The 26,325-nt window shown below is 41.8% G+C and overlaps 4 protein-coding genes across 7 annotated transcripts in view; 2 read left to right on the top strand and 2 right to left on the bottom strand.

The window, feature by feature from the left end:
- The window catches only part of tmtc2a (transmembrane O-mannosyltransferase targeting cadherins 2a), a 91,699-nt gene extending 88,908 nt beyond the window's left edge, over positions 1-2,791 (top strand). Inside the window, exon 12 of the mRNA XM_065021469.1 lies at positions 1,156-2,791. Within this exon, the coding sequence (XP_064877541.1) occupies positions 1,156-1,338 (183 nt within the window). The 3' untranslated portion in view covers positions 1,339-2,791. The remainder of the gene's footprint in view (positions 1-1,155) is intronic.
- A 5,373-nt stretch (positions 2,792-8,164) lies between these two features.
- Positions 8,165-11,685, bottom strand: LOC115115866 (protein mono-ADP-ribosyltransferase PARP11-like). The gene is made up of 8 exons (XM_029644350.2): positions 11,577-11,685; positions 11,352-11,486; positions 11,102-11,222; positions 10,903-10,987; positions 10,639-10,702; positions 10,218-10,348; positions 9,105-9,256; positions 8,165-8,996 (listed from the first exon to the last, which is right to left on the bottom strand). Exons 2-8 carry the CDS (start codon positions 11,484-11,486, stop codon positions 8,698-8,700), a joined length of 987 nt encoding a protein of 328 aa, XP_029500210.1. The 5' UTR covers positions 11,577-11,685; the 3' UTR covers positions 8,165-8,697.
- A 928-nt stretch (positions 11,686-12,613) lies between these two features.
- LOC115126760 (protein mono-ADP-ribosyltransferase PARP11-like) lies at positions 12,614-21,872 on the bottom strand. Of its 2 annotated transcripts, XM_065021483.1 has the most exons (9): positions 21,501-21,871; positions 21,243-21,364; positions 20,965-21,092; positions 20,673-20,793; positions 20,478-20,553; positions 20,034-20,106; positions 16,115-16,242; positions 15,726-15,877; positions 12,614-15,497 (listed from the first exon to the last, which is right to left on the bottom strand). In XM_065021483.1, the coding sequence occupies exons 3-9, from the start codon at positions 21,082-21,084 to the stop codon at positions 15,181-15,183; spliced, it is 987 nt and encodes a 328-aa protein (XP_064877555.1). In that variant the 5' UTR covers positions 21,085-21,092; positions 21,243-21,364; positions 21,501-21,871; the 3' UTR covers positions 12,614-15,180. The 2 variants fall into 2 exon arrangements, with proteins under 2 accessions (XP_064877555.1, XP_064877556.1); XM_065021484.1 differs by lacking the exon at positions 21,243-21,364 and having other exon boundaries at positions 21,501-21,872.
- A 1,271-nt stretch (positions 21,873-23,143) lies between these two features.
- LOC115126759 (sodium- and chloride-dependent GABA transporter 2-like) overlaps positions 23,144-26,325 on the top strand; it is a 17,826-nt gene continuing 14,644 nt past the window's right edge. The window contains exons 1-3 of one of the 3 annotated variants that reach the window (XM_065021475.1): positions 23,144-23,247; positions 24,003-24,219; positions 25,885-26,019. In XM_065021475.1, the coding sequence (XP_064877547.1) occupies positions 24,018-24,219; positions 25,885-26,019 (337 nt within the window). In that variant the 5' untranslated portion in view covers positions 23,144-23,247; positions 24,003-24,017. Of the gene's footprint in view, positions 23,248-23,862; positions 24,220-25,884; positions 26,020-26,325 lie in introns of those variants that run through there. The other 2 variants (XM_065021477.1, XM_065021476.1) reach the window with 2 other exon arrangements.

The following is a 26,325-nucleotide window of genomic DNA, read 5'->3' as shown; positions in this document are numbered from 1 at the left end:
GCTTAGAAAAGCAACATGATTCTGGGTGACAACATAAGGTTGCTTGTTTCCAACGACTGTTTTTCTCAAGAAATTAAGTATGGCCAACTTTTGAAATATTTTGAAATATTTTTTGAAATAATTATTTATTACAAAAAACACAAGAAAGGGGTAACATTAAAGTATTATAACATGAAGGACAAACAATACAGCATCAAGACACTATCAAACATGTATCAGTGTTTCCCCCACAGAGCCATCCTTATGTGAGGGTGTCTACTACCACTATCAAACATGTATCAGTCTTTCCCCCACAGAGCCATCCTTATGTGAGGGTGTCTACTACCACTATTAAACATGTATCAGTCTTTCCCCCACAGAGCCATCCTTATGTGAGGGTGCGTGTGTATGATAGTGATATAAAATGTGTCATAGTTTCCTTTTTCATGATCACAATCTTGTGAAACCCGAACCCTCCAAGATCCCCCCACAGTTCCCCAATAGCTGTCCCTCAACCATTTGAAACCCCTCCCACAGTCCCCCCCCAAAAGAAATAAAGGGGCGCAACTTTAGTTTTAGAAGTGGGGGGGACATGATTATAATATCAACATATTTATTTCGGATAAACACTCCAAAAAGCCTACCCCGACCGCTTGGAGGCATCCGCATGGTCCTAAAGTACACCATTGCCTTATTTGATAAAACAGGGGGGGGACAAAAAGGCAAATTCAGAATGTGGGGGAGACGTGCCCCCCGTCTCCAGTGAAAGTTGTACCCCTGGCTTCATGCTTTGTTTCCTTGTCACGATACCGTTGAATTTTGTGATACTGGTACCGTGACAACCTTACCAACCAGACAAACAGTCTATACTGCATCTAGACCTATCCATCGTAGAAGAGAGCCTCCCACTCCTTAGGGACTTTGCTAACATCATTATAAATGTTGACCCGGCATGACATAAACACTTGGCATTTGAGCAACCTCCGGAAACCACAAACATCAACAAGAGTTTGACCCCACCAGCCATTAACCACATTCTTTTGAGCAACAGCAATATCTTTCTTAAGACTTAATTTTGTCAGAGCGTCACCTAATCCACAGTGTAACACGCAAACGTTAATCATGTCCCTCTCCCTTTCCTCTCTCCCTCATTCCCTCGGTCTCCCTCTTTCCCAGTACCCGGCGGCCTTGATGAATCTGGGCGCCATCCTCCACCTGAATGGGCGGCTGCCTGAGGCGGAGACCAACTACCTGCGGGCGCTGCAGCTCAAGCCTGATGACGTCATCACCCAGTCCAACCTGCGCAAGTTGTGGAACATCATGGAGAGGCAGGGTCTGAGGACCACGCAGGGGCCTTGAACCCTCAAAGACACAGGAAACCAGGAAATTGCCCCAAGTGAGGTCCCCTTAATAGGAGTGAAGGACCTAAAAAGAGGCGGGAAACCCCAGGAATGGAGAAAATAGAGACCAGGGGATTGGTGTGCCTCAGGGATGAATACCGAGGCCAACCCAATCTGTTTGAGATCAGTAGTCTCATTGGAACGGTAGTAAGGGAAGGCCTGAGGGTTTCTTGGGCCGATATGACGACCTGAGCTGGGCCGAAGGACAGTCGAGTCACATCAGGATGGGAGAGGTTAGCTACACAAGTCAACACAGCAAGAATGACAACCCTTGGCTACTCAGAGGCAGTCTCACTGAGGTCACAAGGCAAGGACTGGGATAGTCCTCATTAGACAACAAAAAACATTCCTAAGACGAAAGCTGAGGGGTTACGTGATGACTCGTATCTCTGGGCCCATTTTTATTTATTTACTTTAATTTTAAATTCTCCCTCCGAGACCTGTGTGTATTCCGAAATAACTTAATTTGAGTTAGGATGTGACTACGGAACAGAAGTCATAATTCTACTCCATTTGATAATATCATGAGGGCTTTGGGGGCCAAACATTGTACATGCTGTTGATGCACGATAAACAAGTAGGCCTGAATATTTGCGTTACATACAGTATAGTACGGTCTGGGTTTAATGCTGATTGCACATAAAGTTGCCCTGCGCTTATCATGACAGTGATAAATTCAAGAAAAATGTCCAATAGTCCAATAAGACAAAACTACAAAAACTACAACTTATTCCATCAAGGATGCCAACATATCCAAGGCACAACATTTATTCACGCCCAACAGTAGGTATTTTTAGACTGTGCTAAAGGTGTACATTGTCTTATGTATCAGGATATCCAGCAGACAAGTTCTTCCTGATGCATGTTATCTATTTTATTGTAATATAATAATAATTAAGAGGTTTTATTTAATTTCATCAGAAGATTATTAACTTATTGATTTGCGTTTACTGTCTGTGTCAACACCAACACACCGACTCTGACACACACACACACACACACACACACACACACACACACACACACACACACACACACACACACACACACACACACACACACACACACACACACACACACACACACACACACACACACACACACACACACACACACACACACACACACACACACACACACACGGGTTGATCTAATTCTACAGAAAAAACAAGTGGAGTTCTTAAGCAATTTGTCCCTGCTCAGGGATATCAGGTGGTGTGCTACTGTCAACCAGGCTCTGCTAGCAGTGAAAGAGTTTACTAATTGATGGTAAGAGTTCTTTTTTTTAAAAGATGGTTGTGTTTGTTTAAAAGATGGGGGATTTGTAGATTTTTGTCCTGTTCATTATTATATAATTCATGTTAATTATGTTCCCTGTATTCAATAATAAAAAAAACACCTTCAGACCTTGAGTGGGTTAATTCATTGTGGCATCATCAGATTTTGTCTAGAGATTTAACATTTCACATCTACATTTTATAGAAAGGACACCCATTTCCCATCTAGATTTTATAGAAAGGACACCCATTTCACATCTACATTTTATAGAAAGGACACCCATTTCACATCTACATTTTATAGAAAGGACACCCATTTCACATCTACATTTTATAGAAAGGACACCCATTTCACATCTACATTTTATAGAAAGGACACCCATTTCACATTTACATTTTATAGAAAGGACACCCATTTCACATCTACATTTTATAGAAAGGACACCCATTTCACATCTACATTTTATAGAAATGACACCCATTTCCCATCTACATTTTATAGAAAGGACACCCATTTCACATCTACATTTTATAGAAAGGACACCCATTTCACATCGACATTTTATAGAAAGGACACCCATTTCACATCTACATTTTATAGAAAGGACACCCATTTCACATCTACATTTTATAGAAAGGACACCCATTTCACATCTACATTTTATAGAAAGGACACCCATTTCACATCTACATTTTATAGAAAGGACACCCATTTCCCATCTACATTTTATAGAAAGGACACCCATTTCACATCGACATTTTATAGAAAGGACACCCATTTCACATCTACATTTTATAGAAAGGACACCCATTTCACATCGACATTTTATAGAAAGGACACCCATTTCACATCTACATTTTATAGAAAGGACACCCATTTCCCATCTACATTTTATAGAAAGGACACCCATTTCACATCTACATTTTATAGAAAGGACACCCATTACACATCTACATTTTATAGAAAGGACACCCATTTCACATCTACATTTTATAGAAAGGACACCCATTTCACATCTACATTTTATAGAAAGGACACCCATTTCACATCTACATTTTATAGAAAGGACACCCATTTCACATCTACATTTTTTAGAAAGGACACCCATTTCACATCTACATTTTATAGAAAGGACACCCATTTCAAAGTCTTCATTTGAGTTGGTCCCAATAGACACTGAAATTCTGTCTAAAATAATTAGAATCTTCTGACTTCAGAGGGAGGGGAATCTTGTGAATAATTTAGTAATACATCTCTCTATCTACACTTCTCTTGACTACTCTTAGTTTCCATGGAGACCTCTTGACAGAGAGGAGAGAGTTAGGGTTGAGTAGGGATGATTCCTATCTCATCCATTTTAGAGAACATCCTCTGGTGTGTTAGTTTGAGAGTATACATGCAGCTCTTCAAAATATGACAATATGTTGACCAACACACACACATGCAACTCTGAACACAGAAAGTAGACAAATCCATGTGAAAGCAAACTATTGATGAGGACTACTTTTTGGGGGGCAATCCTCATTTCTGCCAGGGCTTGAGCTACTGACGAATCAGACAAAGATCAAATGGGGATTATGATAAAGTGCCTGACTCTGAACACACCAGGGTGTAAATATTTAACAGGGTATGACTGAGTCAGGAGACACTGTCATTAGGAGTGGTAGAGTCAGACTGAGAGACACTCATTAGGAGTGATAGAGTCAGACTGAGAGACACTGACTGCCATTAGGAGTGATAGAGTCAGACTGAGAGACACTGACTGTCATTAGGAGTGATAGAGTCAGACTGAGAGACACTGACTGCCATTAGGAGTGATAGAGTCAGACTGAGAGACACTGACTGTCATTAGGAGTGGTAGAGTCAGACTGAGAGACACTCATTAGGAGTGGTAGAGTCAGACTGAGAGACACTGTCATTAGGAGTGGTAGAGTCAGACTGAGACACTGACTGCCATTAGGAGTGGTAGAGTCAGACTGAGACACTGACTGCCATTAGGAGTGATAGAGTCAGACTGAGAGACACTGACTGTCATTAGGAGTGATAGAGTCAGACTGAGAGACACTGACTGCCATTAGGAGTGATAGAGTCAGACTGAGAGACACTGACTGTCATTAGGAGTGGTAGAGTCAGACTGAGAGACAGACTGAGACACTGACTGCCATTAGGAGTGGAGAGACACTGACTGTCATTAGGAGTGGTAGAGTCAGACTGAGAGACACTGACTCATTAGGAGTGGTAGAGTCAGACTGAGACACTGACTGCCATTAGGAGTGGTAGAGTCAGACTGAGAGACACTGACTGTCATTAGGAGTGGTAGAGTCAGACTGAGAGACACTGACTGCCATTAGGAGTGGTAGAGTCAGACTGAGAGACACTCATTAGGAGTGGTAGAGTCAGACTGAGAGACACTGTCATTAGGAGTGGTAGAGTCAGACTGAGAGACACTGACTGCCATTAGGAGTGGTAGAGTCAGACAGAGACACTGACTGCCATTAGGAGTGGTAGAGTCAGCCTGAGAGACACTCATTAGGAGTGGTAGAGTCAGACTGAGAGACACTGACTGCCATTAGGAGTGGTAGAGTCAGACTGAGAGACACTGACTGTCATTAGGAGTGATAGAGTCAGACTGAGAGACACTGACTGCCATTAGGAGTGGTAGAGTCAGACTGAGAGACACTCATTAGGAGTGGTAGAGTCAGACTGAGAGACACTGTCATTAGGAGTGGTAGAGTCAGACTGAGAGACACTGACTGTCATTAGGAGTGATAGAGTCAGACTGAGAGACACTGACTGTCATTAGGAGTGGTAGAGTCCGACTGAGAGACACTGACTGTCATTAGGAGTGATAGAGTCAGACTGAGAGACACTCATTAGGAGTGGTAGAGTCAGACTGAGAGACACTGACTGCCATTAGGAGTGGTAGAGTCAGACTGAGAGACACTGACTGTCATTAGGAGTGATAGAGTCAGACTGAGAGACACTGACTGCCATTAGGAGTGGTAGAGTCAGACTGAGAGACACTGACTGCCATTAGGAGTGATAGAGTCAGACTGAGAGACACTGACTGTCATTAGGAGTGGTAGAGTCAGACTGAGAGACACTCATTAGGAGTGGTAGAGTCAGACTGAGAGACACTGACTGCCATTAGGAGTGGTAGAGTCAGACTGAGAGACACTGTCATTAGGAGTGGTAGAGTCAGACTGAGACACTGACTGCCATTAGGAGTGGTAGAGTCAGACTGAGACACTGACTGCCATTAGGAGTGATAGAGTCAGACTGAGAGACACTGACTGTCATTAGGAGTGATAGAGTCAGACTGAGAGACACTGACTGCCATTAGGAGTGGTAGAGTCAGACTGAGAGACACTGTCATTAGGAGTGGTAGAGTCAGACTGAGACACACTGACTGCCATTAGGAGTGATAGAGTCAGACTGAGAGACACTGACTGTCATTAGGAGTGGTAGAGTCAGACTGAGAGACACTGACTGCCATTAGGAGTGGTAGAGTCAGACAGAGACACTGACTGCCATTAGGAGTGGTAGAGTCAGACTGAGAGACACTCATTAGGAGTGGTAGAGTCAGACTGAGAGACACTGTCATTAGGAGTGGTAGAGTCAGACTGAGAGACACTCATTAGGAGTGGTAGAGTCAGACTGAGAGACACTCATTAGGAGTGGTAGAGTCAGACTGAGAGACACTGTCATTAGGAGTGGTAGAGTCAGACTGAGACACACTGACTGCCATTAGGAGTGGTAGAGTCAGACTGAGAGACACTGACTGTCATTAGGAGTGATAGAGTCAGACTGAGAGACACTGACTGCCATTAGGAGTGGTAGAGTCAGACTGAGAGACACTGACTGCCATTAGGAGTGGTAGAGTCAGACAGAGACACTGACTGCCATTAGGAGTGGTAGAGTCAGACTGAGAGACACTCATTAGGAGTGGTAGAGTCAGACTGAGAGACACTGTCATTAGGAGTGGTAGAGTCAGACTGAGAGACACTCATTAGGAGTGGTAGAGTCAGACTGAGAGACTGCCATTAGGAGTAATACAGTTGGACTGAGAGACTGCCATTAGGAGTGATACAGTTGGACTGAGAGCCTGCCATTAGGAGTGATACAGTTGGACTGAGAGACTGCCATTAGGAGTGATAGGGTAGGTACATGGAATAGGGGAACATTACATATTTATTATCTATTGTGTAACATCATACCTTTGAAGGAGCGAAGGATCTCCATTGAGGATTAGCATTGTGGCTTTGTCCAACTTGAACACTTTTCATCAACATTGACTGGGAAATATAAGGTAACGGAGCTATAGCCCTTCTATTCCATGGGAAAAGGTTTACCTAAAGTTCAAGACTGAAAGGCAATATGGGTAGAAAGTGGAGGAGGCCAAGAAAAAACAAACAAGAGCTGAAAAAAAGTCATCAAAATGTCAGAGATACAGCTAGTAGCCCAAATATATATATCACACACACAAAATAGTGTCTTAAATGTGATAAACTATTCAGAGTAACATGAAAGTGTCTCCCGACCCCTGTAGAGAGAGGAAATAGAGTGGTCTAGTTCTCTCAGTGTGGCTCCATCTCAATGTGAATCTGTGTTTCCCAGGTTACTTGAGTTCAGCTTTGATGCACTCTCTTCCTCCTTTCCGTGTGGCTGACCTCACTATGTGAGGACCGGAGGAGCCATTTCCAGTCCAACAACAGCACTTCAAACACAGCAGCAAAAACTGTCTGGTAATGTAGAAATGAGGATCCTGTTCAAGGTGAATTTCATGCTGAATGCCATGTTGCATCGACACTGATAATAAGACTCTACAGATTGAGGGTTTCCCGGACATAGAGTAAACCTAGTCCTGGACTAGGTTCACTCTGTGTCCGGGAAACCCTCAGTCCTGGACTAGGTTCACTCTGTGTCCGGGAAACCCTCAGTCCTGGACTAGGTTCACTCTGTGTCCGGGAAACCCTCAGTCCTGGACTAGGTTCACTCTGTGTCCGGGAAACCCTCAGTCCTGGACTGAAAAGCATCTTCAATGGAAACTCTCCATTTATTGAGGTTTTTAGTCCAGGACAAGGTTTATCTGGGTCTGGGAGACCTGCCCTGATTGTTTTAGGACCTGCAAACTCAAACCCTTTCAGAAGAGGTAGTATTTCAGATGTTTCTATACTTCCATGCTTGTTCCAATGGGAACAGAAATAATTTGTCACCTCACCTAAACAGTTTAGGACAGAGGTATCCTAACATTTACTAAATTCATTTGTGTGATATTTGTTTATATGTAGCTTGTTGTGATGAAATGCAAGGATTGATTTGGTTTAAACTGTGTGCATACTGTTTAATTTCCTGACAAGGAAATGGTTTTGAACTCAAATAAATGTTGTGGTTTAGTCACAGTGAAAACTTTGAATTATAATTTACAAAACACTGAAGTGATTTCAAGGACCAATTCAGAGCAAAATATGCAAAATAAAAATTAAAAATTCAATGGACATGTCCAATTCATTTGATTCATTCAAAGTTTTAATTCCATTCCAGTACAGCGGAGTGACTGCCCTGAGTCGACAGAAATAGAGCATTTTAGCATCTCATCTTCAAACATGGAAAGGGGCCTACAGGTGCGCATCAAGGTCAACAGCGACCTCTACTGCCAGTGCTCTGAAAATCTTTTTTTACTAGGCCACAACCTTTCCTACTGAAGGCTAACGAGTCTGGCTAACACCTAACTTTCAAAATCCTCCTGCGTCAGAGTCTGGAATGGCTCTTTCATGTTGTCGGCACAATGCGTAGATAATGACGAGGGCTGTGTTGACTCGTTGGTTCTCCTCCTTGTCTTTCTCACTCAAACACCCACAGCCCCCGAGCGCCGCCCTATTCCGACACCACCGCAATAGCCTATTACACAATCCATCGTACTAGAAATGATTTCCATTGAGAATGGACCACTGTTTAAAATAACATATTCCAATGACAGGCTGACAGTTCATATTGCACATGGCAACTCATTGTAGGTCACTCGGTCTCCATCTTTATTTCAATAGTACTGAATTAAGTACTCTGGATATATCTGATTGGGATCAAATATGACAAAAATTCTGGGATACATGACATTGTCCACACAACTGTCATGGAAGTTGATAGCACTTTTGTCATCAGGCTTGAGGTAATCTGTCTTTCCCAGTGTAGTTTTCCCAACTATCACCTTGCACAGAAACATTGTTTTGGTCTTTTGGCTACTGAAGCCTTGTGGTGCCTCACCAAACAGAGGTACTGGATCAGTGTTCCATGGACTGTACTTATCTGCATATGAGGCAAATCTTGCAAAGTAGGTTCCTACATAAAAGGAAGAAGAGGGGTAATAATGGGGTTACTGTACCAGAGAGATTATACCTGCTGTCATACATACTATATTCATTTATGGCCTGTTTCATCATCACTTACCTTTTCCAAGAATATGGCCGTTGATACCAGCTAACCTGTTGTCAAAATTGTATGTACAAATTGAGTGTACGTTGCTGACTTTTGTTCCATGAAACAGCTTCTCCTCCTTGACCTCTGTAACACCTTGAATCCTTCCCAACTGAATCTTTTTCCTTTAAAAAGACAATCACCATGGTTGTAAAAAAGGCCTTCCTGCTCCTCTCCTCTCTACATAACTCCCCTCACAGTCCCTTCAGTTTCCCTTCAGTCCCATTAGTTCGGCTGCTCAGCCTACCTAAATTATCCCTCACCCATCATAGAACTGACATTCGCAACCAATATGAGCATCAGGACACTGCACCCGCCCACTCAGGTCAGAATATTATCGTAGTCCGAAGGGAGAAGACGCATGTTTCTGACAACTTTTAGTTGTCGACAGTAACACGAATGTCTGAATGTTGTGTGTGTATTGTAAATGCAGGGGGTTCATTAGGGGTTTTACATGCTGTGTAATTTAAATGTTTTTATTTAACCTTCTTTTAACTAGGCAAGTCAGTTAAGAACAAATTCTTATTTACATTGACAGCCTACCCCGGCCAAACACTAACCCGGACACCGCTGGGCCAATTATGCGCCGCCCTATGGAACTCCCAATCCCGGCCAATTGTGATACAGCCTGGAATCAAACCAAGGTCTGTAGTGACGCCTCTAGCACTGAGATGCAGTGCCTTAGACCGCTGTGCCACTCGGGAGCCCCAAAAATAATGGTTAATTACCATTAATTACTTACTGTTACTTTGATAGCTTTCAGACATATGTTCTACTGTGTGGCTGTTACTATTCTGTAATGTTCAGGTTGCCAATACTGCTTTGCCTATTGTTTATCATATGTAGTATTATTCCGTACAGCCAAATGTGTTATTGCATTGGTTACACAAGTACTTTTGCAGAAGTGGTTTAATCCGTCATTTCTCCGGATTTAGCGACCAATAGTTTTGGTGAATACAATACTAATAGTGATAGAATACCACCAAATTAGGTAGGAAATGTATACTGTACTACATCCATCTATTTCTGGAGAAATTCTAATAATATTATGATGCTGATGAGGATGTAAATTAGAATTCCTCTTACCTACAGTAAAACTCCCAGAGGTCCAGGTTCTGTATTCTACAGATGGATTTGATGCGTCTGTCTAGTTCCCCATCCTTTAAGCAGCCTGCCACATAATCATATTCAGCTGTGTCTCTCTTCAGACAGAACACCTATGGGTTAATGATGGAAATGAAATCATACTCAGATTACAAACAAACTCAGGATAAATGATAAGTAAACAAGCATGTTATATTATTGCAGAATAATGGACTAAGGTTTGAATATATACTCGATACTACTTGTAACATCTGATGTGATTGAGTCAGCAACAACTTGCCCTTTAGATGATCCCATTTAGCACTGGACATATATTGCTTTGTGTTCCCAAATAAAAAAGAGATGACAAAAACTGAGATGTAGTACATTTGTTTTCGTTTTCTAACTTTATTTTCATCTGCACCTGATAGGGGTATTTGGGGTCCACCGCTTGCCAGTGTGTGGGCACTGGACTCACACAAGAGCATCTAAACGAGAAACAAAATACACAACGTTATGTTAAAAGAAACCAAGCCACCAGTGAGTTGGTTTCACTTTCATTTCTCAGTAAGTGAGAGTATGTGTTGCCTAAAGGTGGAGCAATACATTTCAGAGACATGTTTGATCTGGATCAATTCCATAACGTATTGAACCCCAGTGATCACAAGTAACACATCTAAAGTCTCACCTTCCACTATTCCCAGTGTTGTGAGTGTTGTTGGATCGTTTGATTGGCGTCTGCTTCCTTGTTTTGATGTCAGTCAGAACCATCTCTGGAAATCAAATAGTCAGTGCTATCAGTTCACAACATAAAACCTTTGATGTGAAAATAAATACTGTATGATATTATTGTGGATGCGGGTTGATAGAAGGAATCAAGTAAATACCAGTGAAATCCAGCTTGTTGATGCCCTTGGATGTGGATATCTGTAAGACTCCTTTAGGATTTCTTGTGTAATACCTTTCAATGTCCTGACTGGTCAGAGAGTTTCTTTCCATGTGATCATTCTGACAGAAAAACACCATTTAGAAGGCAAAGCAAAGTCTCAAACATGTAAGAGATGGACCACTGAGCACAGACGTCAAGTCAACGTCGTAGTGGGAGATTAACTCTAGACTGACAAAAGAGACAGCTACCTCAAACATGTGCCACGTTCCCCTCGTGTCCAGGTAGAACCAATGCCATGGATTTGTTTTGTAATCTGTCATAACAGGCATGTCTGAGATGTCCATGTCCTCAACTTCTGGACTACTTTCTGATTGAGCCCACATCTACATCATGACAGCAAACCCACACATCTTATTTACTGAAACACCACTTCAATTTGGCTTGATAAAATACTAGGGAAAATGTGACTTTACCTTCTCCTGAGGTTTTGTTTTGTAGTAAAGGTGAATGGTACTGTAGCTATCCAAGATTCGCTTGCCACTCCTGACCTGGTTCAGCACTGCTTGAACATGCTGTAGTAAAAACACCAGTCAAACCACACCCTCTTAAAGGAGGACGTCCTTGTCTGAAAGTCTGGTGTATGACGCTCACCTGTGGATTCAAATAAATCAGCTTTTTGGATGGAACGTCTGAGTCACCAATAAAGTTGATGTCAGACTTGTTTTGCATACACAGTTGAAGTCGAAGGTTTACATACACCTTAGCCAAATACATTTAAACTTAGTTTCGCAATTCCTGACATTTAATCCTAATAAAAATTCCCTGTTTTAGGTCAGTTAGGATCACCACTTTTATTTTAAGAATGTGAAATGTCAGAATAGTAGAGAGAATGATTTATTTCAGCTTTTATTTATTTACACACATTCCCAGTGGGTCAGAAGTTTACATACACTCAGTTAGTATTTGGTAGCATTACCTTTACATTGTTTAATTAGATGTCCTAACCGACTTGCCAAAACTATAGTTTGTTAACAAGAAATGTGTGGTGTGGTTGATAAACAAGTTTTAATGACTCCAACCTAAGTGTATGTAAACTTCCAACTTCAACTGTATGCAACACAAAACGTAGGTCCTTTCTTCATTTTGTTGTCACTGGTCCATGATGTTCCAGTCAAGACTGGAGGAACTCACTCATTCTGTTAGTTACGATTTATTTTAAACGTGTGCATTTCCTTCTTATCCAAACGGATTGTATTCTTGAAATCTCCTGACGATGTGTATAATCCTCACTAAGAAAATACAATTGTTCAAATACGATTGAACAGAAATGTATGGTGTAATCTTGTGTTGTACTGCCGCCATGTGGCCATTTAGATGCACTCAGCATTTCATTTCCCTCCATTGTTTCCCTATCGCTTAACCTTCAATGATCCTTGGTAGTATTTGCAGGAAATAGATAGATAAAATAATGCCCACCTTGCATTCAACATGACTCGCTCCGGTAAACATACACATATAACATGTTTGTTTATTTACAGTGTATTACAACAGTAGGCCTAAATCAAGCCCATATCAAGTTTATACATCAAAGCAGAGGACATGAAGTACTGACCAACATTATGACTTTAAATGAACACGAAAATACTGTCATTATGACATAGTTTGACACCCTCTCATTAAGAGGAAAGACCATTTTAATTCAGCTCAAGAAAATCTTCATGGGGGTATTTCCTTCTTGAACAATGTACAATGTGCAGAATGAGGGAGGTAGATTGTTTAAGGGGTAAGAGAGTGCTTATCATGCATATATCAACTACATACAATACACATATACAGGTAGCCTACTGCATTGTCAGATCGTGGTACCAATAGCGGTGAAGGAGAAAGCAGTAGATTTTAAGACATATTGGCCTTTAAAAGCCATCTTGGCCGAAGGTCTTGGCCTCAATTAACTCAGGCAATCAATCACTTGACTTGCACAAACGGTCCCCAAAGAGATTCATCCAGTTTCTTAGCTTAGCAACACTAGCTATATCCTAGCTTTCATTTAGAAAATGCATCTGCAACAGTACAGTACACAGAGACGAGCTGACTATAAGCCTCATGCATGATATGATGTGATAGTACAACTGCAGTGTTTGCATTGTCTGTTCAGTTAGAATTGGAGCAACTCTATGTGAAATCTATCTAGTTTTCCTAGAATTCAAATTTCTTTGGTAACTATATTTGTTATATATACAGTACCAGTCAAAAGTTTGGATACACCTACTCATTCAAGGGTTTTTCTTTATTTTTACTATTTTCTACATTGTAAAAACTATGAAATAACACATATGGAATGATGCAGTAACCAAATAAGTGTTAAACAAATCCAAATATATTTTATAATTGAGATTCTTCAAAGTAGCCACTCTTTGCCTTGATGACAGCTTTGCACACTTTTGGCATTCTCTCAACCAGCTTCATGAGGAATCCTTTTCAACCAGTTTCATGAGGTTGTCACCTGGAATGCATTTCAATGAACAGGTGTGCCTTGTTAAAAGTTAATTTGTGGAATTTAATTCCTTCTTAACGCATTTGAGACAATCAGTTGTGTTGTGACAAGTCCATATTATGGCATAAACAGCTCAAATAAGCAACGAGAAACGATAGTCCATCATTACTTTAAGACATGATGAACTTTTAAAGTTTCTTCAAGTGCAGTCACAAAAACCATCAAGCGCTACGTGAACGGATGATCTCCGCATGTGTGGTTCCCACCGTGAAGCATGGAGGAGGAGGTGTGATGGTGCATTCCTGGTGACATGGTCTGTAATTTATTTAGAATTCAAGGCATACTTAACCAGCATGGCTACCACAGCATTCTGCAGCGATACGCCATCCCATCTGGTTTGGGCTTAGTGGGACGATCGTTTGTTTTTAACAGGACAATGACTGTATAAGGGCTATTTGACCAAGAAGGAGAGTGATAGAGTGCTGCATCAGGTGACCTGGCCTCCACAATCACCCAACCTCAACCCAATGGAGATGGTTTGAGATGAGTTGGACCGCAGAGTAAAGGAAAATCAGCCAACAAGTGCTCAGCACATGTGGGAACTCCTTCAAGACTGTTGGAAAAGGATTCCTCATGAAGCTGGTTGAGAGAATGCCAAAAGTGTGCAAAGCTGTCATCAAGGCAAAGGGTGGCTACTTAGAATAATCTAAAATATATTTTGATTTGTTTAACACTTATTTGGTTAATACATGATTCCATATGTGTTATTTCATAGATTTGATGTCTTCACTATTATTCTACAATGTAGAAAATATTACAAGAGCAGATTACTGTACAGTTACAATGAATATATCCCTTATACACAGTACCAGTCAAACGTTTGGATACACCTACTTATTCAATGTCTATCTATGAAATCAGGTCTTTGTATACAGGAGTAGGGCAAGTCAAACATTTGTTTACTTTATGTTGGCGACTTCACTTGTAATAGTGAGTTATTGCATCCTGGTCACCAAAGTCGTTATTCAGTCTACATCCTCATTAGAAGTGTGTTGCACTTTTTAGCTTTGTTTGACTATGGTCATGTTGGACCCAAACAAAGGAAAATAAAAAAAGAATACCTGCACACTGTTAGAAAGCTCCCAAAACGTATTCGCAACGTTTCGACAACACAAGGTGATCCTGCCTTGAAACATTGCTAATCCATTTCGGGAACGCTCAAACAGTGTGCAGTTACTTTTCTGTTTTTCTAATACGCCACCTCTCGCCCTCTCCGACCCACAAGTCTCTAAACACAGTAAATAGACAAACCACTCGTTACGAACTCTACAGCTTTTATAGAAACATAGTCTTCTTGTATGGTCTTCCTTGTTCTGCCATAATAATCCATTAAGGCACATCTTATGATCCAAGTCCCAGTCAGGCCTTGAATCAAACAGCGGGAAGTCATCATGGCCGTCCATTAAGTCCCTCCTCTCTCGTCCCCCCTCCCCTGATGTCTCTGAATCCCAATCCCGTCCTGGTAAAAAAAAAATCCACCCCCTGTACATTGTGTGATAAAGTCCCTGATCACCCCATAGGCGTCAGTAGAACTCAATCAGATACTCTGGGTAAATCTGGTTGCAGTCGAAGATGACATAGATCTTTGGGTTGGCGAGGTCGTCCACACAGCTGTCAAAGAAGTTGCTGTAGCTCATGTCCTTGGATGGCGGTCGGCAGAACAGCGGATTGCCTAACGTGGACTCGCCGACCAGCACTCTGGCCAGGAACATGGTCTTATATGGAGGCTCGCTTGAAAATATCGGCGGGGCTAGTCCGTGCTTCTGCAAGGCAAAGTTATGTTTCCCAGTCGTAAGGCAGAATTTGCTAGAATACTTGGCGTCTCGGGCGAAATAACTCCCTGAGAAATGATGGGAAGGACAGTATTAGAATGCTATGTTTGAACAGTTGAAACTACTGTTGCAAAATTCTGGGGTTTTCCAGAAATCAAAGTTGGAAGATTCTCGGAATCAGGCAGGAATAGGCAGGAATAAGCAGGAAATCCAGGAATATTCTAACCGGGATTTTTGGAAAACCGTGAAATTGTGAGAAAGTTACGATTTCATGACACAACACAAGTGGAATCTACCTCTGCCATAGACGTCCCCATGGCTCCCAGTTAGCCGCCAGTCAAAGTTATATGTGCATATAGCCTGCACGTTGCTGTGGCCTGTGCCATGAAATAACATTTTCTCCTCAATGTCCACAACTCGCTTTATCTTGCGCAATTGTTGTTTTTTCCTTTAGTAATTGGAGTAAAAACACAAAAGCATTGATCAGTCTCAGCATTTAGGTTAAGCATGTTTTCCAACCAAAATATCTCTAAGAAGTTATCGAAAAAGGTCTACCTATCTAATTCAAACCATCATTCCAAACTGGGATTCTAGGTGCTATCATCAAAATAATTTAGATACTAAACTATACTAACATCATTATAATACCTTATAATACCACACACACACACACACATAGCTCTACCTGCAAAAGAACTCCCACAGATCCAGGTTCTGTATCCTCTGAATAGATTTGATAGGGTGACACATGGTCCTTTCATAGAGTCTGACCACTTCCTTGAATTCATAAGTATCTCTGGCCAATGAGACGAGCTGAAATAAAGATCCTATTAAATTACTGCTTTTCTAATTCCTAATTCTACAAGCTGAAAGAGAATAGTCAATCAGACATGGGTATACTGCAAATCAATGACACACAGTGTTTTAGTTAGAAAGAAACAAACTGGCTAAAGAGAGTCATGGAGTAGGTAGATACATTGATAACACTTTACTTAAAGGTCCAATAAAGCTGTTTTTATCTCAATATCAAATCACATTTTCTGGGAAACAAATAAGTACCTTACTGTGGATTTTCTTTCTATTAATATGGTCAAAAATAAACAAAAATAGCTTCTTAGCAAAGAGAAATTTCTCAAGCAAGAATTGTGCTAGGAATGTCTGGAAGTGGTCTGAGTACAGAGGGAAAACTGAAAACTAGCTGCTACTGGCAGAGAGATTTGGAACTCTCTTTCTTATTGGTCTATTAACATATTTTTCACCTGGTGATGTCACCAGGAAGGCCAAAACTCCCTCCCACCAAAACAGGCAGAAATTTCAGGCGGTCTTTTCAAACAGTTCTTACAATAAAAGGGCATTATCGTAATTTTACTGTATTATTCCAACCTCATAGTGTTGAAATATATTCAAAATACAGGAAAACATGTTTTCGACTGCACTTGGCCTTTAAAGGTAGTCAGCAATGCAGAAAGTAAAAATAAATATCGGGCCGATTTCCACAACAACTAAGAGAATTGAAGTGCAAGGCGAAACCTCTCCACTGTTGTCCCACAGCGATCACGTTGTAGAAGATTGACGTGCCGCCCTGCACATGGGCAGATACACTGTGATACCCTGTCAGTGCATCATCTTGCACCGCGCTCATCTGCAACATCTGCAGTGCTACTCGTGGCAACGTCATGTCTCTGAATATCAGTTGAACACTGACAGGTATAATGCATTATAAGACATGTCATAAGCATGTATTACTCTACTTATAAAGGGAACATGACTAGGTCTTGAGCAGGTAACATGACTAGGTCTTGAGCAGGTAACATGACTAGGTCTTGAGCAGGTAACATGACTAGGTCTTGAGCAGGTAATGACTAGGTCTTGAGCAGGTAATGACTAGGTCTTGAGCAGGTAATGACTAGGTCTTGAGCAGGTAATGACTAGGTCTTGAGCAGGTAATGACTAGGTCTTGAGCAGGTAACATGACTAGGTCTTGAGCAGGTAACATGACTAGGTCTTGAGCAGGTAACATGACTAGGTCTTGAGCAGATAACATGACTAGGTCTTGAGCAGGTAACATGACTAGGTCTTGAGCAGATAACATGACTAGGTCTTGAGCAGGTAACATGACTAGGTATTGAGCAGGTAACATGACTAGGTCTTGAGCAGGTAACATGACTAGGTCTTGAGCAGGTAATGACTAGGTCTTGAGCAGATAACATGGCTAGGTCTTGAGCAGATAACATGGCTAGGTCTTGAGCAGATAACATGACTAGGTCTTGAGCAGATAACATGACTAGGTCTTGAGCAGGTAACATGACTAGGTCTTGAGCAGGTAATGACTAGGTCTTGAGCAGGTAACATGACTAGGTCTTGAGCAGGTAATGACTAGGTCTTGAGCAGATAACATGACTAGGTCTTGAGCAGGTAATGACTAGGTCTTGAGCAGATAACATGACTAGGTCTTGAGCAGATAACATGACTAGGTCTTGAGCAGATAACATGACTAGGTCTTGAGCAGGTAACATGACTAGGTCTTGAGCAGGTAATGACTAGGTCTTGAGCAGGTAACATGACTAGGTCTTGAGCAGATAACATGACTAGGTCTTGAGCAGGTAATGACTAGGTCTTGAGCAGATAACATGACTAGGTCTTGAGCAGATAACATGACTAGGTCTTGAGCAGATAACATGACTAGGTCTTGAGCAGGTAACATGACTAGGTCTTGAGCAGGTAATGACTAGGTCTTGAGCAGGTAATGACTAGGTCTTGAGCAGGTAACATGACTAGGTCTTGAGTAGGTAATGACTAGGTCTTGAGCAGGTAATATGACTAGGTCTTGAGCAGATAACATGACTAGGTCTTGAGCAGGTAATGACTAGGTCTTGAGCAGATAACGACTAGGTCTTGAGCAGATAGCGACTAGGTCTTGAGCAGGTAACATGACTAGGTCTTGAGCAGGTAATGACTAGGTCTTGAGCAGATAACATGACTAGGTCTTGAGCAGGTAATGACTAGGTCTTGAGCAGGTAATATGACTAGGTCTTGAGCAGATAACATGACTAGGTCTTGAGCAGATAACATGACTAGGTCTTGAGCAGGTAACATGACTAGGTCTTGAGCAGGTAACATGACTAGGTCTTGAGCAGATAACATGACTAGGTCTTGAGCAGATAACATGACTAGGTCTTGAGCAGATAACATGACTAGGTCTTGAGCAGGTAACATGACTAGGTCTTGAGCAGGTAACATGACTAGGTCTTGAGCAGGTAACATGACTAGGTCTTGAGCAGGTAATGACTAGGTCTTGAGCAGATAACATGACTAGGTATTGAGCAGGTAACATGACTAGGTCTTGAGCAGGTAATGACTAGGTCTTGAGCAGGTAATGACTAGGTCTTGAGCAGACAACATGACTAGGTCTTGAGCAGATAACATGACTAGGTCTTGAGCAGGTAATGACTAGGTCTTGAGCAGATAACATGACTAGGTCTTGAGCAGGTAACATGACTAGGTCTTGAGCAGGTAACATGACTAGGTCTTGAGCAGGTAACATGACTAGGTCTTGAGCAGGTAACATGACTAGGTCTTGAGCAGGTAACATGACTAGGTCTTGAGCAGGTAACATGACTAGGTCTTGAGCAGGTAACATGACTAGGTCTTGAGCAGATAACATGACTAGGTCTTGAGCAGGTAACATGACTAGGTCTTGAGCAGGTAACATGACTAGGTATTGAGCAGGTAACATGACTAGGTCTTGAGCAGGTAACATGACTAGGTCTTGAGCAGGTAATGACTAGGTCTTGAGCAGATAACATGACTAGGTCTTGAGCAGATAACATGACTAGGTCTTGAGCAGATAACATGACTAGGTCTTGAGCAGATAACATGACTAGGTCTTGAGCAGGTAACATGACTAGGTCTTGAGCAGGTAATGACTAGGTCTTGAGCAGATAACATGACTAGGTATTGAGCAGGTAACATGACTAGGTCTTGAGCAGGTAATGACTAGGTCTTGAGCAGATAACATGACTAGGTCTTGAGCAGATAACATGACTAGGTCTTGAGCAGATAACATGACTAGGTCTTGAGCAGATAACATGACTAGGTCTTGAGCAGATAACATGACTAGGTCTTGAGCAGATAACGACTAGGTCTTGAGCAGATAGCGACTAGGTCTTGAGCAGGTAACATGACTAGGTCTTGAGCAGATAACACGACTAGGTCTTGAGCAGATAACATGACTAGGTCTTGAGCAGGTAATGACTAGGTCTTGAGCAGGTAACATGACTAGGTCTTGAGCAGGTAACATGACTAGGTCTTGAGCAGGTAACATGACTAGGTCTTGAGCAGGTAACATGACTAGGTATTGAGCAGGTAACATGACTAGGTATTGAGCAGGTAACATGACTAGGTATTGAGCAGGTAATGACTAGGTCTTGAGCAGGTAACATGCTGGTTAGGAGTTCCCGGTATTTCTACCCCTGCCCCATTCAGATAGTAACCTGAACCGGCAAAAGACGGGTAAAGCTCTCTGTCTGAAAGAGGTACCGATGGGGTCACCCACGGGCATGTAGCCACACAGCATATTGTCCACACACATCATTTTCCCTTACCTGATAAGGCTCGTCTGTATTTATTCTCTCCCAGTGGCAGGGCACCGGCAGGGCCAGATTATCACAAATGAACCTGGGCGAGGGTGACAGATGCATATACACAACTCAGACACATACGGTACAGGTCAGGCCTGGGTCCAACTGCTGGGTGGTTATTATGTCAATGCCCTTAGTTACACATCCTTTTATTTTCACCCAAAATGTAGCACAACATGCATAAGATTTTACGATATAACAGGTGATGCTTCTAACCCCACAATAGACTAAAGTAAGCTCCGGGAAGTAAGCTCCAGGAAGTGAAACTGACCACAGAGCCAATGGAGAGCACTCAGAACTCTGTATGTCTTAGTTATATAGTTACAGGCCTGTGGGCTACCTGCATGTCTGAGTTATTTATACAGCTACATGCCCGTGGGTGACGCCATCGGTACAGCTCAGACTCACCTAAAGCCAGTGGCAGAGTGGAATGCCCGTTTGATTGGCCGTTGTTTTCCGGTTGTGACATTGATCTGCTTCATGACTGGTTGTGAAACAAAGACAAACAGGTAACAAAGATCAGCCAATTAGAAACGGACTCCAACATATCCAATGATTGTAAATGATACTGTATGTGTGCCAGTACTGTAGCGTTCTTGGTACCTGAGAAGTCCAGTCTGTAGGTGTACTTGGCGGTGTAAAACTCCATGACACCGTGTTGATTCCTGCTGTAATTCTGTTCTATCTGCTCACTGGTCACAGAGCATGCAGCACTTGGATCAATCTGCCACAAGCAGAACAAATTGCAAATGAGACTGGGATGGGTAGAGTGAGTGAGGGGATGGGTGGATGGATGTAATGGATGGAGGGATGGAATAATGAAGGAATGGATCGATAGATCAAGTAAGAGGATGGATTTATGAGGAATGCATAGGTGGAGTGATATGTCCTGTACCTCAAACATGTGCCACACTCCACATTCAGCTAGGTAATACCAGCACCAGACAGCCTCTGACGTGTCCATCTCCTCCACCATCTCTGAGGACTCCTCCTCAGGTGCCCTTATGGCAAACATGCCTGGACCTGGGAAGAGCAGTATACAATGTCATTGCATTGGCTTATAGTGGATAGTGGATGAGGAGTATGCTAGGTTTATCTTCAGCATGACATTTCTTATTTTTAAATATCTGTTCTCATATTTCTCGGTAATTTGCTTGCATCTATGAACAATACCTATAACTGCAGCAATATGTTTCCAACAACAGCATTAGGTTCTTCCTGGTTGGCAGAAGAACAGTCTGCCGACATGTCATCAGCTTGTTGCAAATTCTCTGCACCCCGAAGTGGATGTGTGTCTACATGTCAAATAGACGAACACAATTCACTAAGCTGCTATCAAACACAGCAATATGTTTATCACATCGGGTATATATATATATTCTATAGGAAATATAACTAGCTACTAGCATGAAATATAGCAGGCTATCTTACCGGTTTATCAAGCGATTAGCCTGCCTCAGTCCTAGCTACTGCGTTAAACCTTTTCTAGAATTGGCAATCATATTTCCAGCTAACCCCATTTCGCCCAGTGCTGCAAAATCGTATTTAGCACCCAGCATCGAGAGATTTTTGTAGAATTATGCGAATGCTTTCGCGTTTCTCCTCCGATTGCTATGTTTACATTCGTTTCCTGGTAGCAAAAAACACGTCACAGAGCACGTCATAATTCCAAGTCGCTCCCACTGAGGTATGATGCCGCATCAGGAACAAACATGTTCCAAAACAATTGACCTCTAGGCGTAAATTGGTTCCTTGAATTGAAATGTATCTTATGTATTTGTTACAACAAGATTAAAACATATTTAGCTTTTTAGTTAATAACAAAAATAACGACCTTTTCCTAGAATCATCTCCCCGAGTTCCTACTTCAGTGCATTCCAGACAACTGGGAACTCGAACCAAACGAGCTCCTACTGTGAACAAAATCGTTTTGAAGGTCATATAACTCGTAATTTCATGGGGTGCGTTTGTAAATTTGCTCTGGCTATCTACTTCGATTTAAGAGCACTCTCGTCTGTTTGTCAGAGCGCAGAATAACTGATGAATTGACTAATGCTCAACACCCTGTTGAATATGCCGTGTCATTAACCTTGGCAAAAAAAAAGCGTAATTAAATTGTTGCCAGCAGCACAGTTACAGTCACCAACGCTCTGGATAACATGAAAACGGCCTAAAAAGCTCGGTTAGAGCAAGAAAAATGGTCAGAGTGAGGTGTCGTTTATGTCTGTAAGTAGCTAGCATGCTAGCATGGGTGCTTGACTGCCGTTGTGAGGTCAGAACGCTTGGATCAACCCTATTCCTCGGCCAGAGCGTCCAGTGTGCGCTCTGAACGTTCAGAGAGCAAAACGCTCTGAATTTACGAATGGACAATCTGACAATGCTTGGAATTTACAAACGCCAAGGGTGAATTTACTAATGCACCCCATGTCGGCAACTCTGACCTCTTTCTAGAGCTCCCACTTTCCGACCCGAAGACCACCTACGTCATGATTTTACCTATAATTTGTCATATTCCCATTCGTCTTGAAAGCACCATATACAGTATGAACAGTCGCTCCCTGCCAGGCAATTAATATATATATATATACATTATGAAGAAAGTGCACAACAGGTGAATTAATGTATGGAATAAACATATCTAAATTACTTATGTTGTGATGGTGCTATTTGAAGAGCAATTGTATTTACTTTAGGCCTATCACAAACAATCATCAGCCCTTATTATGACAAGAATTCCAGACATTCCAGCTAGTCTGACTGAGGGATTGAAATAAATTGTCTCTACCTTATTCTTTGTTATTCAACACATTATGAAATAGGATAGGATAGCCAAATGCAAAACAAATAATAAAAAAGTTTTGTGTTTTCTTTAATTTAATTTAAATGATTTAGTTGAATACATTTTTTGTTAAACTGGTGGACATGTCAACTCTCTTCCACATATACAATGGTCCTCCACAATGGCAGGCTGTTTTACTGTATCATTCTACATAGCTGTTATAGGCTAGCATCCTGGTTCAGTTCAATACCATGTGAAGGCTTTGGAGTTTGTAGACACGCCCCTACTCCCACTTCAACATTCTTTCCAAAGACCCTCTATCGTTGCAGCCAAAGGAACTGCTTCATTGACTCCTACCAGCTGTGTGGAAAAGCAGGATCTATTGCATTAAAATAGTGGGTGAGTTGTAAGATATATTTTGCATGCATAATTGAATGATTGTGCTTAACACATGGAGGATTCACAGAAATGATAGTGCTTACTCACCTTTTTCTTCTTGCATGCAGGAATCCTTTTTCTCAAACAAATAAATTGCAAACTTTGGATTTTAGCATATGCCTAAATAAAAGTTCAAGCTAAACAGCCAGTCTGCATCTGCATGATTGTATTGCATTGCTGCATTGTACATTACTGCACATAATCCATGGAGGAAATGTGCTTAATGGGAAAACACCTTAACTTCAATGTCTTGTGGATATCTAAAACAATCAATTATTATCTTGTTTTTCATACATTTGTGCAGATAGGCTATGACTGACTGCATAACTAAGCAAACAAATAGCCTAGTCATAAATGTTAGTATCCTAGGAGGAGTAGAATGTCTGCATTAGGATAAAGCCTCAGGCTCTCTAACAGAACAAAGACTTAATCTGTCTTGATTGGGACATATTGTGTTGAAGAGAGCCTCTGAGTAACAGAAGATGTAAACACGGAGTCCGCACCAGATTTAACAATGAGAGGGAGAGCGGAGGAAAGAGAGAAACGGGAGGAGTGTGTGTGAGAGAGAGAGAGAGAGAGAGAGAGAAAGAAAGAAAGAAGGAGAAAATATGTGTTAGTTCATGCGTGAGAGTGAGTAAGAAAGAGCGTGAGAGAGAAAGAGAGAGCTTTGGCAATATCTACAAAATGTCCTGCCAATAAAGCATTTTGAATTTAAGAGAAAGTGAGTGAACATGGAAGAGGAGATGGTTGGAGGGACCACTCCAGGAGGACCAGTGGACTCAGAGGCCCAGAAACGGAGCCCCGAGGATGCGGTTCAGCAGGAGAGGGGCAAGTGGGCCAACAAGACTGAATTCCTGCTCTCCATGGCTGGTGAGATCATTGGCCTGGGCAACGTATGGCGTTTCCCTTATCTGTGCTACAAGAACGGAGGAGGTAAGTAAACCAGCACCTCTCCATCTATTGACTGTTAGAATAAACAGTAGGATTACAATATCATGGTCTGAAAGCACTGAAACCAATGAAGAGTTTGGTCATATTTACAGGATGTTGACCCATGTGCAGCCCTTTTTGGAATAGCCTGAACAGAGCAGGGAGAGAAAGAAAGAACGAAAGAAAGAAAGACAGCTGGTGTGTTGGTGTGAGAGAGTAATTGAACATCAGAGAATGAGAGAGAGTGTGTGAGAGAGTAATTGAACATCAGAGAATGAGAGAGTGTGTGAGAGAGTAATTGAACATCAGAGAATGTGAGAGTGTGTGAGAGAGTAAGTGAACATCAGAGAATGAGAGAGTGTGTGTGTGAGAGAGAGACAGAGAGAGAGAAAGAAAGTGAGAGATAGAGGGATTAGATTAACCTGGAGAAGAGTCCCCTAAGCAAGCTGGTCCTGGGGCTCTGTTCACAAACACAAACAGACCCCACAGAGCCCCAGGACAGCAACACAATTAGACCCAAACAAATCATGAAAAAACAAAAAGATAATTACCTGACACATTGGAAAGAATTAACAAAAAAGGGAGCAAACTAGAATGCTATTTGACCCTAAACAAAGAGTACACAGTGGCAGAATACGTGACCACTGTGACTGACCTAAAATTAAGGAAAGCTTTGACTATGTACAGACTCAGTGAGCATAGCCTTGCTATTGAGAAAGGTCGCCGTAGGCAGACATGGCTCTCAAGAGAAGACAGGCTGTGTGCTCACTGCCCACAAAATGAGGTAGAAACTGAGCTGCAGTTCCTAACCTCCTGCCAAATATGTGACCATATTAGAGACAAATATTTCCCTCAGACTACACAGACTCACAAAGAATACGAAAAACAAATAACATTTTGACTCCCATATCTATTGGGTGAAATACCACAGTGTGCCATCACAGCAGCAAGATTTGTGACCTGTTGCCACAAGAAAAGAGCAACCAGTGAATAACAAATGCCATTGTAAATACAATCCATATTTATGTTGCTTATTTTCTTCCTCCCTTTTTGACTTGAACTCTTTGCACATCATTACAACACTGTATACTGTATAGACATTATAGGACATTTGAAATTTCTTTATTCTTTTGGAACTTGTGTGAGTGTAATATTTACTGTTCACGTTTTTTTTTATTGTATTGAGAGAGAGAGAGAAAGAGAGAGAGATAAGAAAGATGTTTCCCGAGGGAGTTGACTCTTGTGTCCGCTAACCCTGTGGGCGGAGCTTCACCTCTAATATTCTGTGAGCAACAAAAGATGTATGCATCCTAAAAACAAAACAAGGATACCAGGCCTGCGATTGCTTTTGTGCAGCCTCAAAGGCTCTCTGTATCCACTGGAAAGTTCATTCATTTCCTTATGAAGGATATCTATTCAGCTGTCAACTCTTTTCATGGACTCGTAGCTAAAGAACATGTTCTAACTACTGTACAGCAATACCGCATCATCACACAACTGAAATGTCAATTAGCATTTCCTTGGTCTATTCACACAAAATGTTTTGTCATTCATCTCAATGGCTTTATCCTTGTATCCTTCCTGCTGTTCTATTTGACCATTTACCATAGCAACACACCTTTCATACAGTAAACACTCTTCTTCACTGGTGTTTTTAACCCTCCACAGGTGTCTTCTTTATCCCGTACTTTGTGTTCCTCTTCTTCTGTGGTATCCCTGTGTTCTTCCTGGAGACGGCATTGGGCCAGTACACCAGCGAGGGCGGGGTCACAGCCTGGAGGAAGATATGTCCCATGTTCGAAGGTGATCACTCTGTCTGCTCCTTACATTATTACATAATGGGCCAGTTCCCCAGACACAGATTTAGCCTATGGTGAATCTTCCAGTCAGGTCACCCATGATACAAGTCCGTATTCGACCTCCCTCCCCCATGTCTGAGGACGACGGGAGATGATGTAGAAACCAGCCACTAGGGGCAACAGTGAGAGCTGTTACCTTTCAGTAGGTTTGAGTTTAGCTGGTTTTGCTGGTTTTGCTAGGGCCTTGTGGATGGGCTTAAGCATCTGCCTTGGGTTCCAAAAGTAACATGTTCGAATCCAGAAAGAAAGT

Source organism: Oncorhynchus nerka, linkage group LG8, assembly GCF_034236695.1.
Source record: "Oncorhynchus nerka isolate Pitt River linkage group LG8, Oner_Uvic_2.0, whole genome shotgun sequence".
NCBI classification, from domain to species: Eukaryota; Metazoa; Chordata; class Actinopteri; order Salmoniformes; family Salmonidae; genus Oncorhynchus; species Oncorhynchus nerka.
This window is presented reverse-complemented; position numbering and strand designations above follow the sequence as displayed.